Source organism: Anguilla rostrata, chromosome 9 (assembly GCF_018555375.3).
Source record: "Anguilla rostrata isolate EN2019 chromosome 9, ASM1855537v3, whole genome shotgun sequence".
In the NCBI taxonomy this organism is placed as follows: domain Eukaryota; kingdom Metazoa; phylum Chordata; class Actinopteri; order Anguilliformes; family Anguillidae; genus Anguilla; species Anguilla rostrata.
The window spans coordinates 1,517,501-1,533,868 of record NC_057941.1 but is presented as its reverse complement, the minus strand read 5'-3'; the positions used below and the strand labels follow the sequence as shown (position 1 = coordinate 1,533,868).

The 16,368-nt window shown below is 48.3% G+C and overlaps 2 protein-coding genes across 10 annotated transcripts in view; one reads left to right on the top strand and one right to left on the bottom strand.

Annotated features, from left to right (window-relative positions):
- The window catches only part of nop16 (NOP16 nucleolar protein homolog (yeast)), a 288,906-nt gene that overhangs the window by 98,875 nt on the left and 173,663 nt on the right, over positions 1 to 16,368 (bottom strand). The window lies entirely within an intron of this gene.
- sgcd (sarcoglycan, delta (dystrophin-associated glycoprotein)) overlaps positions 1 to 16,368 on the top strand; it is a 263,623-nt gene that overhangs the window by 231,579 nt on the left and 15,676 nt on the right. For all 9 annotated transcript variants that reach the window (XM_064349681.1, XM_064349685.1, XM_064349683.1 and 6 more), the window contains one exon: positions 16,268 to 16,340. In XM_064349681.1, coding sequence (XP_064205751.1) covers positions 16,268 to 16,340 — 73 coding nt within the window. The remainder of the gene's footprint in view (positions 1 to 16,267; positions 16,341 to 16,368) is intronic.

The window sequence follows — 16,368 nt, the reverse complement described above, 5'->3', positions numbered from 1 at the left end:
GGCGTGCCGTTCGGCGAGCTGAGAACCGCTCGGGCCCGTCCGTGACACGCGCGCCATTTCACCCGTGACCTCACGGCGGCGAGCAGCTGTCAGGCGTGTAGAGCGCGAGCGAGTGGCCAGCGCGGATTACACGCGTGTGCCTGAACGCTGAGCACTGAACACTGAGCACTGAACAGGCCTGTTTCATAATGGAATGCAGCGGTTAAGAAAAGCGAATGAACCGGCGGAATGGAGAAGGAGAAAGGGGGAACGAGCAGATGAAGGGAGGACTTCCTGCCCGTGACCAGCTGTGGCATCATTGCAGCCGACATACACAAGCGCTCCCCGCCGCCCCCCAGCCCTCCCCCGCCCCTTCCGAAGAGGTTTGGCCAGCGATGCTCGAAAGGCAGATTTACTCAACGCTGTTTTTCTGATGCTCAGGGCGGTGAGTGTTAATGAGAGCAGCCAGGAGGAGCCCCGTGTTGAGGTTTCCCCACATGACGCTTGCTGAACATCAGGCAGACTTCCCCGGAATAGGCAAAAAGAAATGTAGCAGAATGTAATGAAATTTCGAAAGAATGAGAGAGATTAGTGAGATGCGCCTCTGCTCCTGTAGTTTTAATGCTTGGTCTGAGAATGTTTGAGTAAGCAGCAGCACGCAAAAAAAGAACCCCATTAACAATTAGCTGGAGATGCATGCGGAATAATGACATTACCTGATGACATTTCTTTTTTTTTCCTACAGTATTCGTAATGAAAGCTTTTTAATTAGCCACAATTATATCCCATTGCCTCTCTGAAGAGGGGGCTAATTTAAAAGTGCCAGACTTAATAATCACAGCAGTGATCAGTTTAATATGAGGGGAGTCAGCATTTCTGAGAACAAAGGAGGACTCCGCTTTTATTGTTTTTGACTAGCGATCTTTTCCAGTACCGCCAACATTCCGTATTAAAATCGTTAGATAACTGTCTCTCATTCGGCATCCTTGGGGCACTCTAGGAGATTTGGTCTCTCTTGAAAATAACCTTGAATCTTTTGTGTGAACGAGTGTGCTTTGTTGGTGGCTCACCTGTGTGTGTGTGTGTGTGTGTGTGTGTGTGTTTTTAAAATCAAAAATAGTATTAAATTATATATTTCTTCCACTTAGTTTGGTCCTTGCCTTTGAAACCATCAATGTATCCCTCTCCATCAGTTTTCTGAAATTAATACACACTAAAATAAAATCTGTTTTTACTCTCTGCAAATGTTTTTCTCATTGTGCTGTTCTGCTATTAATTCTGCATTTGTAAATTTAGAAAAGTATACGTGTACGTCTTTTTTATGGCTTCATGAACCCTTGAAAAGTAGAGATGTTATTGCACAGGGGCTGTAGGACCCCTGATATTCTGGGCTGTAATCCCTTTGCCAGACCTGCCGATAGCTGTGCAGATTGTCTGCCGGAGAGAAAATCGTTGTTGATGTGGGATCTCCTGACACGGGACGGCTTCTAGCCTTTTTAAGAAATTTCCTCTAATCAGCTGGGGAACGGGAAAGTGATTCGCTCAATTTCCCCCTTTCATTCTCTCCTTAATCCTTACGCTCTCAGCAAAAAAACATCAAACTAGTCAAGTAAATTCCCTGCATGTCAGCAGTCTGACTTGTGTGCATGTGTGCAAGTTATAAAATGGCTGTTCGGGGCAGAAATCTCAGCGTGGAGAGTTACGCACTCGCCATTATGCGTCTGTACTTTACTGCCATGTGGGTCAGTCTCTCAGCGGCGAACGCTGCGTGTAGCTAAGATGGCCGTCTTAGTGTTTGTGCATTTTTGATATTCTGGATAACAGCAATGATAGTGTGCTGCTTAACTGGCATGGATTCTTTAGGCAGTTCGTACAGGAGTTTGTCTGAACCAAATGTAACACAACCAGTACCACTGAACCAAATGTAACACAACCAGTACCAGTGCACAAAATGTAACGCAACCAGTACCACTGAACAAAATGTAACACAATCAGTAAAACTGAACCAATGTAAGACATTACATTACATTACATTATAGGCATTTAGCAGACGCTCTTATCCAGAGCGACGTACAACAAGTGCATAGGTTTCATGATGTAGAGGCGCAAAAGAAACACTAGAGTGAAGTAAGGATCGTAGTGCCAGAAGACAATGAGTAGAACTGAACACAATGTAACAGGTAGTGCTGAACAAAATATAACACAACCAGTACCACTGGACAAACTGTAACACAATGAGTAAAACTGCACAATATGTTACAGGTAGGACTACAAAAAATGTAACACAACCAGTAGAACTGCACAAAATGTTACAGGTAGGACTACACAAAATGTATCCCAACCAGTAGCACCACTCAAAATGTAACGCGGTCATTATTCAGAAATACCAGACCATAGAATCCCCTTAGAGACCAATCAGAAGCGAGCATTCAACAAAGCTGTGTCATAAACTGCAATAAAAGCACGCGGGAAAGCAGGCTGCTGGATGTGTTGATGCCCAGCATGTATTTGTGGTAGAGATTGGTGGATTATTCTAATAAAAGATTCAATCATCTCCTTTTTCTGACTGTTCTGAAAAGTTTACATTTTCCAGTAGGTCTGTTTTGTGGTTGCAGATGAACAGGTGAAAGGGTTTATCAGACTGGAAAAAGACTGGGAGCTGGTAACTGTGGATAACATCATGCCACAATATTGGAGATGTCTGTATGAGATCAGAATGTGGTTGCAGTCTGAAATGCATGTGCTCGCAGACTAGACCTCTGCAGAGCTGTTAGATTGCTTTTTCCTGTCGTCTGTCACTTCTTCTTCCAGTGCGAAAGAGGAACATGTAGAATGAGGCAAATAAAGCTATAATAGAATAATAAATAACTGCCTTTCTCCATGGAATACAAATAAAAAATAACACATTGCTTGTATTGGCCTTCATATCTGCTATGTACAGTATGACTAAATTTACATCACTTAGGCAACAGTTCCCCCCCCCCCCCCCCCCCCGTTTCCCCTCACTGTTGTGTCTGCGGTCTGAATCAGATCAGAAAGCTGTCTTCAGGATTAGCTCTGCAGGAAATGCCTCAGATGAAGATTATTTAGGATTGGGCGATGGAGGCCGCATTTCATGTTTTTATCATGGCTGACGGGGAAATTCATTCTCCTTTGTGACCATTGGATTTCTGTCAGTCGCTGAGAAACAGTCCATAAAAAGCCGTAAATTACGTTTAAGGCTCCTGCAGCGGCCGGCGTGCTTCACATGCGCGCTTCATGGAGATTTGTTTCACGGGCGAAATAAATCTACGGGCCACTCATCGCAAAGTGAGATTAGGCCCCACGCTGGAGCCCGCTCTCCCTGCTGTGCACTGCTGTGATTATCACTGGGGGAAAAAAGAGCACGCGTTTATGCTGTGTGACAGTCGTGATATTACCTTGTTAGCTTTTTGTGGGCCCTGTCATTTTAGATCTCGGCCTAGCGTTTAACGTCTAGTTTATGAGTGGTTGGACAGGGGAGTGTATGAGGCAGGTCTGATTATGGTTCCAGGGTGGTGATATGAAAGGGGCATTAGTGCCAAGCCTCTTAGTGTGTGTCGGGGGGGGGGGGGGGGGCTGGGGCAAAAACAGTTCAATGTGAGCCACAATACATATTTCACAGACCGGAAAAAAATATATGTCAACGTCAGATTGGGTATGTCGTATATCAGACAAATATAAATCAATGTCAAAATGGATACCGTATGTATGAGGAAAAAAGAAATTGTATGTCAGAAAAAATGTATCAGAGAAGTTGCAGGTTTCGGTCTGGAACTTGAGCATTTAGCTACATTAGGTGCCACTTTGGGGCATTTGGTGTTGAGCACCTATATTGTACTTATATCATTATCTTGATCTTTCTGATCTAGCCTATGCTTACTGTGTGAGCTGGACTTGATGTGTTCATGGCTATAAATAACTGTTACAAAATGAGTATTGTACCTTATCGGACCTGTGCTTTGTAATTGTTCCAATGACCTTTGGTATTCACTTACTGTACTTCGCTTTGGATAAATGCGTCTGCCAAATAAAGGTAATGTAATGTTGAGCAGTATACTTGTGCCTCCTTAAGACTTGGAATCTCAGACACTCAGTCTTGAGACTTGTGACTCATCTCAGTAGTACTCAGAGGTCCCATAAGACTTGTAACCTGTTGCTGTTGCTCAGTCCTGAGGCTGGTACTGTGCCCCAGGTTTGGGCTTCCCTGAGCAAGCCTTCCACCCCCACACCCTTCGCCCAAATAAGGTCTGTGCAGGAACAGCCCTGTAACACACTAACGAGAGACCTGTCCTACTCCTCCAGGAAGAGAGAAGCTGCACAGAATACTCCCCCATAATCTAGTGATAGTAATAAGATGCTTTTTACGATGGCGCGTGATCTCATGATTGTACCTATTATTTCTCTCGATACTTTTCTATGGAGGTAAGAGCGGTTGTCCCTTTATGATCCAGATCTTCCACAATTATCCTTCTGAGCACATTTTCACATTTATTCCCGTCTATATGTGTCTAATCGCCCCCCTCTTGCACATTCAGTTCCACATTCATGCAGTATCCTGTGCTGTGGAACGGTCGCTGTGTTCCAGAGTGGTTTATTTCCGTCAGTGTCCGGTCTTGCCCTGCCCTTTTGACCACTCCATCTGCTGTTGTCCGTAGCCTGGTATTCCAGGAGGGTAATCGGCCTGTACTTCTGACCCTCTACATCTTGTCGTGTTGCCTTTCAGTTGCCATTAATAGCCTGTGGCATTTCTGTGGCTCTACCAGCAGTGAAATTATGACAGTCCAGCAGTACTCAAAATTTCACCTTACAGGAGTGATGGGAGATGGAGTTTGTAGCTTTCCCTTAATGCAGCAAAATGTCAGACTCTGGACTTTACCTCCCATGAAGCACTCTGTGTGATGTTTATGAGGTTTCTGTTTTTTTTTTTTTTTTCCATTGCAATGGCTATGGATTGAAAATTCTGTTCAAGAAGTAGCTTTAGTTCACAAACTTTATTGTCATCTGGCTTAGAAAACTGCAGTTCTACAAAAAGTAATAAAAACCCTTTAATTAAGAAAGGATCAAAACGGCAGTTTTTCTTAAATTTTATCTCGTGAAATTTTTTTTTTTCCAATGTGACATTAATATATTTTTTCTGATATATATATATATATATATATATATATATATATATATGTGCTGTTATTCAGAAATAAAGGTTGTTTATCATAACAATGCCAGAATGTAAAAACTGAGATACTGCCTTTATTGATGTAGAAGGTGCAAAGTAACGTTCTTCCCAAAAAAATATCTGTTTCTTGTAAATGTAACCAAGTATGACTGCTCCGTAAATCCCATACCCGTTTTCTGACTGTCCAATCTCACGGTCATTGATATTGATATTGATCAAATCGCTGAAGTGCTGCACAGAAAACTGCACACAGAAGGAGAGCGGGGGATAGCGGTCAGCTAGCAGGGGTCGGCTAGCAGGGGTCAGCTAGCAGGGGTCAGTTAGCAGGGGTCAGTTAGCAGGGGTCAGCTAGCAGGGGTCAGTTAGCAGGGGTCAGTTAGCAGCAGTCAGCTAGCAGGCTTCAGCTAGCAGGGGTCGGCTAGCAGGGGTCAGCTAGCAGGGGTCGGCTAGCAGGGTTCAGCTAGCAGGGGTCAGCTAGCAGGGGTCAGCTAGCAGGGTTCAGCTAGCAGCGGTCGGCTAGCAGGGGTCGGCCAGCATTAGGCCATTCCAGGGGGAGACTGGGCTGCAATGGAGCCGAACCGAGAAGAAGCGAAAACAGACAACAAGCTGAGAAGAATTACTTTGCTGGTAACCGGGCCAGCGGGATGGTGAACTCATGCAGAGTGAGAGATTGCAGCGCTCACGGAAGGAAACGATCGAATCCCAGATATGGACGTCCATAATGCCACATAAGAAAAGCGTGTGACAGAGTGATTAAAGGAAGAGGGCTGGGGGGGGGGAGGGGGTTAAGAGATGGATGGATGGGAGGCTGGAATCATCCCTTGGGCATTTCCACACTGAGGACTGTGACCTGACAGGTTAATAGAAGGGAGAAGAAGGAGTGGGGAGAAAAAAAATTGGAACGATTCCATTTAAAATGGAAGGCATTAAGAAATACCTGTGCATCACCTGTATGGAGCTGACAGCCTGCGAATCAATGTGAGGACTCATGAAGAAAAAACTACAGGGACAGATGAATAAAAGTGCAGGTAATAATTTGGAAAAGAAAGATGAGTAAAGAGGGAAACTCTTCAGGAGGCTGGATGTCACTGATTGGCCGCACTTCAGTTTCACCGAGCCACTGCTGATTAGTTTGGGGGGTTTTTTTTTTTTTTTTTTTTCTTAAGTCGATGGCATGTATGATTTTGTTAGCAGCAGACAGATCGAGCAGAACACCGAAAGCGGGGAAAGAGATTTGCATCAGCTCATGGACAGAAGCGTGTCATTTGACAAGACAAGTTTTATTTCCATTAAAAGAGAGGAAGGGATTGGAGCTGAACCTGTGAAAAACAGCGCGGTGAAGGCAGGAGCGGTGATGGACAGCTTAATCAAGAACTTCTGGGAGGAGAAAGAATTAATCAGGAGGAGGAGGAGGAGGCGATATGGAAGAGTATGAGGTCAAAGAAGAGAAATGACATGCAAGTGTTAATGTGAAATGGGGTCCAGAGATTGGGATCAGAGTAATTAGCTTGCGCAGGTTCAGCAGGCAGGATGGCAGCATTGACAGTTTGAAGGTAGGAGCGTGTGGGTTAGCTGAAGGTTCATAATGAGGAGATGAGTCATAATGTAGAAGCCCTTTCTTTTGCCGGGCGGTGGTCTGATCTGCAATGCAGGGTGTTGATTGGCTGATTAATTAAATAAGGTGTTATGTACTGGCAGCAGATGCCAGGATAGATGCCTTCAGCCAATCACAGCTCTTCTTGCTAAATTCCAAAGCAAGAATTCGTTCATTCATTGGACAGTGAACAGCTCCCCTTCAGGGGAACAGAAGCACTCTGTAATCTGGCTCTGGCTCGTTTGCTTTTTAAATTAGATTTAAAAATTGGCAGAAGAAAAGTTTTGGTTATTTTTTTTTGCACATGGGTGCAGCCATCTTGGAATACGCTAGGTTGTGACATCACTGGCAGGATTTGTTCCGGCTGCTCAGTGTTCTCCTATTGTGAGATGGCTGACTTTCAGTGAGCTCAATGACGAACCTTGAGGAAAGGGTCCTTTTGTAGTGCTCCGGGAGTATTGCCTGACTAAATGTATTAATATTCACAAACTGCCTCTGATGAGGCCGAGTGCTTTTGTTCGGCTTGAAAGGCCCACACACCTGAGACCGAGCGGTCTCTTTCCCCCAGCCAGGTGCAGAAGCTAGAGCCACGTTATCCCCTCATACGTTTGAGTGAAGGCTCTCCGCTTGTCTGCCTGTGGGTTCGGTTTCTGTGTCCTGGCTGTTTCTTTTTTGACTGACCTTGATCTTCCCCCTGCTTTGGGGGATGAAATGGCCTTGAGTCGTGTGGATGGGGGTGTCCCAGCCTGGCTGCTCACCGCCCAGCAGGATTTCCACATGTCAGTGTGCAGCAGTGGGACGGGGGAGGGTGTTAATTAGAGAGGAGAGGAGCAGGGGTGTGCTGCCGTTCGGTACCTGGAGACAACTGTGTCTGGCAGGGAGGGGGCAGGGGGCTTTCTCTCAGTCTAAGGGAGTCACACAACACACACACACTGTACCTTATACACTCAGTCTAAGAGTGACACTCAACACACACACTGTACCTTATACACTCAGTCTAAGAGTGCCACTCAACACACACACACACACACACACTGTACCTTATACACTCTGTCTAAGCGTGACACTCAACACACACACACACACACACACACTGTACCTTATACACTCAGTCTAAGCGTGACACTCAACACACACACACACACACACCGTACCTTATACACTCAGTCTAAGCGTGACACTCAACACACACACACACACACACACTGTACCTTATACACTCAGTCTAAGAGTGACACTCAACACACACACACACTGTACCTTATAGACTCAGTCTAAGAGTGTCACCCAACGCTCGGACTACACTGGACCTTACACACTTACGTGTTTTCTCACAGTGTAAAGTTGACTCAAATCAATTCATTCAAATCAATAAAAGCTCTCCACTGGAACAAGCGCAAAACTAGTTTCCAGTTCCCGAATCAGAACTGACGTTTCCCGTATGGACCCAGTATTGAACACATCCAAACTCCTCTCAGCTGTGCAGGGTGCGCAGAGTCTCTGATTATGACCAGAAAGCTGAAGAACCGCGTCATAAGGACCCAGGAAGGAGAGCAAGCAACCCAGCACCCATCCTTCCCTTGGACCCCTGTGTCCAGCAGGACCACACAGCTATTTTAATTAGCCTCATTCTTAAGTAAACAGCCAGGGTCCTGTTGGCTGTCTTTAATTCATCTCCAGTTTACAGTATTTAAATTCACTGGCTGGAATTAATAATTCATGAAGGCAGCACCTGCTAATTAATTGAGCAAGGTTGTGCAATTATGCATATGAGGCTGCACCAGAGCAATGAATATGAATGAATGAATTATGAAAATTATGCACTTCCTTTTTTCATAAAAAAAAAATTACTAGGATTTTTTAATTATATATTTTTAATATTAAAAAGATGATTTTACTGTCGGCTTTATAGTGTGATCTTTTTGTGATTAGTTGGAGAAGGAAGGGATGATGTTGAAGGTCTGGCCAAGGTCACATACTGATCGTTTTGATTCAGACTCTGCTCTACTTCAGCCAGACCCTGCTCGTGCCCCCCCCCCCGCCCCACAAACACCCCCCCAAACCCCCCTCCCCGCACCCCCCACCCCCCCACTCCCACCCCCGCCCTGGTGCTGTTCTGGTGACAAATGGCCTCATTGCGGTGGATGATGTTATCTGCCAGGCTGACGGTCTCTCTTGCGGTGGATGATGTTATCTGCCAGGCTGACGGTCTCTCTTGCGGTGGATGATGTTATCTGCCAGGCTGACGGTCTCTCTTGCGGTGGATGATGTTATCTGCCAGGCTGACGGTCTCTCTTGCGGTGGATGATGTTATCTGCCTGGCTGACGGTCTCTCTTGCGGTGGATGATGTTATCTGCCAGGCTGACGGTCTCTCTTGCGGTGGATGATGTTATCTGCCAGGCTGACGGTCTCTCGTGCGGTGGATGATGTTATCTGCCAGGCTGACGGTCTCTCTTGCGGTGGATGATGTTATCTGCCTGGCTGACGGTCTCTCTTGCGGTGGATGATGTTATCTGCCAGGCTGACGGTCTCTCTTGCGGTGGATGATGTTATCTGCCTGGCTGACGGTCTCTCTTGCGGTGGATGATGTTATCTGCCAGGCTGACGGTCTCTCTTGCGGTGGATGATGTTATCTGCCTGGCTGACGGTCTCTCTTGCGGTGGATGATGTTATCTGCCAGGCTGACGGTCTCTCTTGCGGTGGATGATGTTATCTGCCTGGCTGACGGTCTCTCTTGCGGTGGATAATGTTATCTGGCAGGCTGACGGTCTCTCTTGCGGTGGATGATGTTATCTGCCAGGCTGACGGTCTCTCTTGCGGTGGATGATGTTATCTGCCAGGCTGACGGTCTCTCTTGCGCTGGATGATGTTATCTGCCAGGCTGACGGTCTCTCTTGCGGTGGATGATGTATCTGCCTGGCTGACGGTCTCTCTTGCGGTGGATGATGTTATCTGCCAGGCTGACGGTCTCTCTTGCGGTGGATGATGTTATCTGCCAGGCTGACGGTCTCTCTTGCGGTGGATGATGTTATCTGCCTGGCTGACGGTCTCTCTTGCGGTGGATGATGTTATCTGCCAGGCTGACGGTCTCTCTTGCGGTGGATGATGTTATCTGCCTGGCTGACGGTCTCTCTTGCGGTGGATGATGTTATCTGCCTGGCTGACGGTCTCTCTTGCGGTGGATGATGTTATCTGCCAGGCTGACGGTCTCTCTTGCGGTGGATGATGTTATCTGCCAGGCTGACGGTCTCTCTTGCGGTGGATGATGTTATCTGCCAGGCTGACGGTCTCTCTTGCGGTGGATGATGTTATCTGCCAGGCTGACGGTCTCTCTTGCGGTGGATGATGTTATCTGCCTGGCTGACGGTCTCTCTTGTGGTGGATGATGTTATCTGCCAGGCTGACGGTCTCTCTTGCGGTGGATGATGTTATCTGCCAGGCTGACGGTCTCTCTTGCGGTGGATGATGTTATCTGCCTGGCTGACGGTCTCTCTTGCGGTGGATGATGTTATCTGCCAGGCTGACGGTCTCTCTTGCGGTGGATGATGTTATCTCCAGGCGACGTCTCCTTGCGGTGGATGAGTATCGCTGGTGACGTCTCTCTTGCGTGATGATGTTCGCACAGCTGACGTCTCTCTTGCGTGGATGATGTATCTGCCAGCTGGCGGCTCTCTTGCGTGGATGATTATCTGCAGCTGACGGTCTCACGTGCGTGGATGATGTTATCTGCCTCAGATGAAGTCTCTCGCGGTGGATGATGTATTGCGGCGACGGTCTCTCTGCGGGATGATGTATCTGCCAGGCTGACGGTTCTCTGCGTGGATATGTTATCTGACCTGCAACGTCCTCTCTTGCGGTGGATATGTATCTGCAGGCTGACGGTCTCTCTTGCGGGTGATGTATCTGCCTGGCTGACGGCTCTCTTGCGGTGGAATGCAGTATCCTGCACAGCTGGCGTTCCTTGCGGTGGACCTGTTATCTGCAGGCTGGCGGCTCTTCTAATTGCGGGGATGTGTTATACTGCCAGGCCTGACGGCTTCTTGCGTGATATTTATCTGCCAGTTACGGTATCTATTGCGGTGGATGATTATTCATGCAGGCACGTCCCTGCGTGATGATTAATTGCAGCTGACGGTTTCTCTTGCGTGATGATGTTACTGCCCAGGCTAAACTATCCTGCGGTGATGAATGTTATCTGCCTGGTGCGTCTCTCTTGCGGTGATGATTATCTGCAGGCTGAGTTTTTTGAATATGTATCTGCTCTGACGTTCTAGGGATGATTTATCTGCAGGCTGAGTGTCTTCTTGGTGTGATGTATGCTGGGACGCTTCTTGAGGATGATGTTATCTGCGGCATGGCGTTCTCTTAGCGTGATGATTTATTGCAGCTGCGTCTCTCTGCGGTAGTACTGCAGCTGACGCTCTCTCTGCGGAGATTACTGCCAGGCTGACGTCTCTCTGCGGGGATGTGTTATCTGCCGGGCTGACGGTCCTCTTGCGGTGGATGATGTTATCTGCCTGGCTGACGGTCTCTCTTGCGGTGGATGATGTTATCTGCCAGGCTGACGGTCTCTCTTGCGGTGGATGATGTTATCTGCCAGGCTGACGGTCTCTCTTGCGGTGGATGATGTTATCTGCCAGGCTGACGGTCTCTCTTGCGGTGGATGATGTTATCTGCCAGGCTGACGGTCTCTCTTGCGGTGGATGATGTTATCTGCCAGGCTGACGGTCTCTCTTGCGGTGGATGATGTTATCTGCCAGGCTGACGGTCTCTCTTGCGGTGGATGATGTTATCTGCCTGGCTGACGGTCTCTCTTGCGGTGGATGATGTTATCTGCCAGGCTGACGGTCTCTCTTGCGGTGGATGATGTTATCTGCCTGGCTGACGGTCTCTCTTGCGGTGGATGATGTTATCTGCCAGGCTGACGGTCTCTCTTGCGGTGGATGATGTTATCTGCCGGCTGACGGTCTCTCTTGCGGTGGATGATGTTATCTGCCAGGCTGGCGGTTCTCTTGCGTGGATGATGTTATCTGCCAGGCTGGCGGTCTCTCTTGCGGTGGATGATGTTATCTGCCAGGCTGACGGTCTCTCTTGCGGTGGATGATGTTATCTGCCAGGCTGACGGTCTCTCTTGCGGTGGATGATGTTATCTGCCAGGCTGACGGTCTCTCTTGCGGTGGATGATGTTATCTGCCTGGCTGACGGTCTCTCTTGCGGTGGATGATGTTATCTGCCAGGCTGACGGTCTCTCTTGCGGTGGATGATGTTATCTGCCAGGCTGACGGTCTCTCTTGCGGTGGATGATGTTATCTGCCAGGCTGACGGTCTCTCCTTGCTGCGTATACTGATCTCTTCTTCCGAGTTTTGCTTTTGTTCGGACGGTCCTGTTTGCGTGAAGGAGCTCGCCAGAGCGTGGCTCCTGCAACAAGCCCTCCCCCTCAGATGCATTCAGGATAATCCCTTACGCCCCCCGCCCCCCCCCTCCACCCTCCACCCTCCACCTGAAGAGACGTGTGTACTGAGTTCGTTAGAGCTGCCATGGTTCTGCAATCCTGCGCTTCTACTTTTTGGCCTCAGGACGTCCCGCCCGGGCGGTCCGTAGAACGATTGGGCCTCAGGACGTCCCGCCCCGGCGATCCGTAGAACGATTGGGCGGCGGAACAAAGAACCGCCTTCACAGGAATGGGTCCTTCGGGGTTTTTTTCACGAGTTTATGCAGTTTTTGCCGCTAAATGGCCTCTCGCTAAGTCAGATAAATGTGTCCAATACCGCGCCCCGTTCGCCCTCCCCGAATCGTCCCTCTTCACATCGTCGCTGTGCCCGGTTTTTTTGGGGCTCTCTCGTGCCCTTTTCACCTTCTCATGTCGAAGGCTGTAGTAGCTCTTCAGAACTTGGGGAATTGGAATCTTGTAGAAGGGGACTTACAGGTGCATTTAATACTTTTGAAGTGATGCAGTTTTCTGAGTAATTTAACCTCAGGCTTAGCACCATGTACAGAACTAATCCATCTCGTCCTTGATATTTACATTGCGTAATCCTTTTAAAATATGCTGACTTCTGCAGCTGTATGTCTGTTTAGGTAAACACCACTGCAAATGATGTATGATCATTAGTAATTTTATTTGATGCAATCAAACTTGCATACCAATAAAAATATTTATTTTCATGGAAAAACATCAACAGAACCACTCCGTAATTTGGTTGATGAGTATTGATTTGGTGTCTCTCAGCTAAATTGTCTGTTGATGCCTGAATACGCACAGTGACCACAGCATTGTCGCTCTCGCCCACGCCTTGGGTTTCATGAGAGGAAATCCAATGAAGATATAGAACTTCTGCCTGAAACAGCGACGTGTTGCACAGACCCCCCGCCCCCCCCGCCCGATGGTTCGCTGTATTATTTTATGGAAGATGAGTGAGGGGTTTTTGTTTTTGCTGACTCGGCTCGCGGTGGGCTCTCCACTCAGTGTCAGAGCCGTTAGGCGAGTCTTAACGAGGCTCCGTAACCCTGGCGACGCCTCCCGCCTCACGGTTGGTAACGTGCTGATTGATGTGCGCGGGCTGATGGGGGGGGGGGGGGGGCGTAAGGACCGCATGAGAATCTCGGGGGGGGGGGGGGGGGGACATTATGTGGAACTTAAAATAAAACTAAAATGGCTCCATTGATTTTTCACTCACTCTGTTTATGGACATTTATGGCCGACGCATTATGGAAACGCCCCCCCCCCCCGACCGCTTGGGCCAGGTTCGCCTTGAATGGAGCGTGCGATGAATCACGGAAAAATATGAGAGTCCTCCAAAGTGCGTCTGTGAGGTTGTGTGTGTGTGTGAGGCTGTGTGTGTGTGGATACAGGTGACACGATGTTGACGAACTACTTCTGGGCCATGACCTGATTTATTATGAGTGTTCCTCCTGACCAGACATCTGAAGCTCTCCAGTTCATACTGGATGGAACCTGAAGACACGGTGACTGTGAATTTTGTCTTGTGTAATCAAGTTTGACGGCTGTCTGATGTCTGCGTCCAGTGCAGTATATTTTCAAGGCTTATATTTAATAAAATGGGCTTTACAACTTTTGAGCTGTAAAACTATTCATAAAATATTCATCACTTTCTTTGTTATAAGAAACGCGTTATACAATTTTAGTAATACTCGATGTAATCTCAAAACAGGGAAAAACCCATTAAGATTTAATTTTATTTCACAGACTTTAAGTAAAAATGATTAACTGCTAATCCAAGCGCAATGTATTTTTGCCGAGATAAGACTTTTCATATTTTTACTTTCTCATATATGCATTGCTTAGCATGAGCACCCGGCTCACTTGGTTTCTGGATGGAGTTTCTGCCCTGTTCTCCAAAAAAAAGGTGTGGATTCAGCGCCATCTGAATCATAACGCAGACTCTTAAAGCACTGCGTGCTGCTGCTGGAGTTGGTTCTCAGTATTAGGAGATATACCCGCAGACGGCCAGGCTCCCCGGGGGCTTCAGTCCTGTCCTGGGGGAGTAACTGCCAACCTGGCACTTTTTTTGTGTGCCACAGAAATGGGGATAAGCTGCAGTCATCTGGCTTTCCAACATCTCTTCTTGCCAGAGCTCCTTCTGAGAACAAAACACAAAGTTCTCAAAAAGCATGCTTATTGGAAAGGCGTGTACTGTACACATTTAACACTGGAAAGCTACGCAGTCACGTATTTCAGTGTAAAATAACAGCTTGGATGTGGATTTTCAGTTGACAAGAGAAAATGTCTCTGGGCTTATTCTGGATCAATATCAGGAGCTAGAAAGCTTCTAGACAACGTGTCACACTCCCACACTATTTCCCATTAGCAAGCTAAATTATACTAGCGTATATTACCGCTGTGCACTGGCCTTTTCTAGCTGCTTTCACAGATGGGGTAAATTTGAATGTATAATCAACAAGAATAAGACACTTACAACATCTGCGCGTATGCTGTAGCAGTGTGTCCAAATTACTTTGATAATGAAGAATTACAGATGAGTAAATTATTGCTAATCATTGGGTCTGGCGCTGTGTGTGGTGGTCTCCCAGTCTTCCTTCTTGTTCAGTGGTGTTACTCAGCCAGCGCCGCCCGGCCCGCCCGAGGCTATTGGCTGATTGCCGCTGCGTATCGATCCCCATGTTAATTTCTCCCAGCTTCGCTAATGCGCTCCTGAGCACCCGAGCGTGCGTTTCAGCGCGTTCTGTCTCCCTGCAGCCGGGCGCATTAACACTGGGGCTGGGCCAGGTGCAGCAGGCCTGCAGCCGGGCGCATTAGCACTGGGGCTGGGCCAGGTGCAGCAGGCCTGCAGCCGGGCGCATTAGCACTGGGGCTGGGCCAGGTGCAGCAGGCCTGCAGCCGGGCGCATTAACACTGGGTTGGCCAGGTGTCAGCAGGCCTGCAGTCGGGCATTAACACTGGGGTTGGGCCAGGTGCAGCAGCCTGCAGCCGGGCGCATTAGCATTGGGGTTGGCCAGGTGCAGCAGGCCTGCAGCCGGCGCATAACACTGGGGTTGGGCCAGGTGCAGCAGGCCTGCAGCCGGGCGCATTAACACTGGGGTTGGGCCAGGTGCAGCAGGCCTGCAGCCGGGCGCATTAACACTGGGGTTGGGCCAGGTGCAGCAGGCCTGCAGCCGGGCGCATTAACACTGGGGTTGGGCCAGGTGCAGCAGGCCTGCAGCCGGGCGCATTAACACTGGGGTTGGGCCAGGTGCAGCAGGCCTGCAGGCGGGTGCATTAACACTGGGGTTGGGCCAGGTGCAGCAGGCCTGCAGCCGGGCGCATTAACACTGGGGTTGGGCCAGGTGCAGCAGGCCTGCAGACGGGCGCATTAACACTGGGGTTGGGCCAGGTGCAGCAGGTGCTTGTGTGTGTGTGTGTGAGAGAGTGTGTGTGTGTGTGTGTGTGTGTATGTGTGTGATCATGTATATGAGTGTGTGTGAGTGAGAGTGAGAGTGTGTGTCTGTGTGTGTGTGTGTGTGTGTGTGTGTGTGAGAGAGAGGAAGAAAGAGTGTGTGTGTGTGTGTGTGTGATCGTGTATATGAGTGTGTGTGAGTGAGAGTGTGTGTCTGTGTGTGTGTGTGTGTATGTGTGCCCTGGAAGTCATCAGAGATGGAGTTAACATTTCTCCATGTCCTTCTAAGAAATGTCAATTCATTTTTGTTCCCCGTAGGGGACGTGAGTCTCCAGTCTTTATCTCAAGACTCATATACTCTGCTATGCTGAAACTTACACGACAAAGGGAATTCAATAAAACAACATATTTTTGAAAATATTTTTGACTGCAACACAACTTTGTCATGCAAAGGTGACACGTGTATATTGTCAAAAAAAATGTAAGTACTTGAAAAACTTTCTTTTCTGACGAGCCTGAGGAGGTTAATGGGAAAAGCCCCTGAGAGAGCCCATAGGGGACCCCGTAGATTACGGACGCTGATGTAGCGCTCTGCCCTCATGTTGACGGACTGTGTTGACGCTTCTTCTTGTGGTTTGTGTTCCAGGAGCTGAGGGAGCGGTGTTCACCGGTTCCATAGAAACTCCTCACGTCCGAGCCGAACCGTTTAAAGAGCTGCGGTAGGTCTCCGAGCACACACTCCACAAG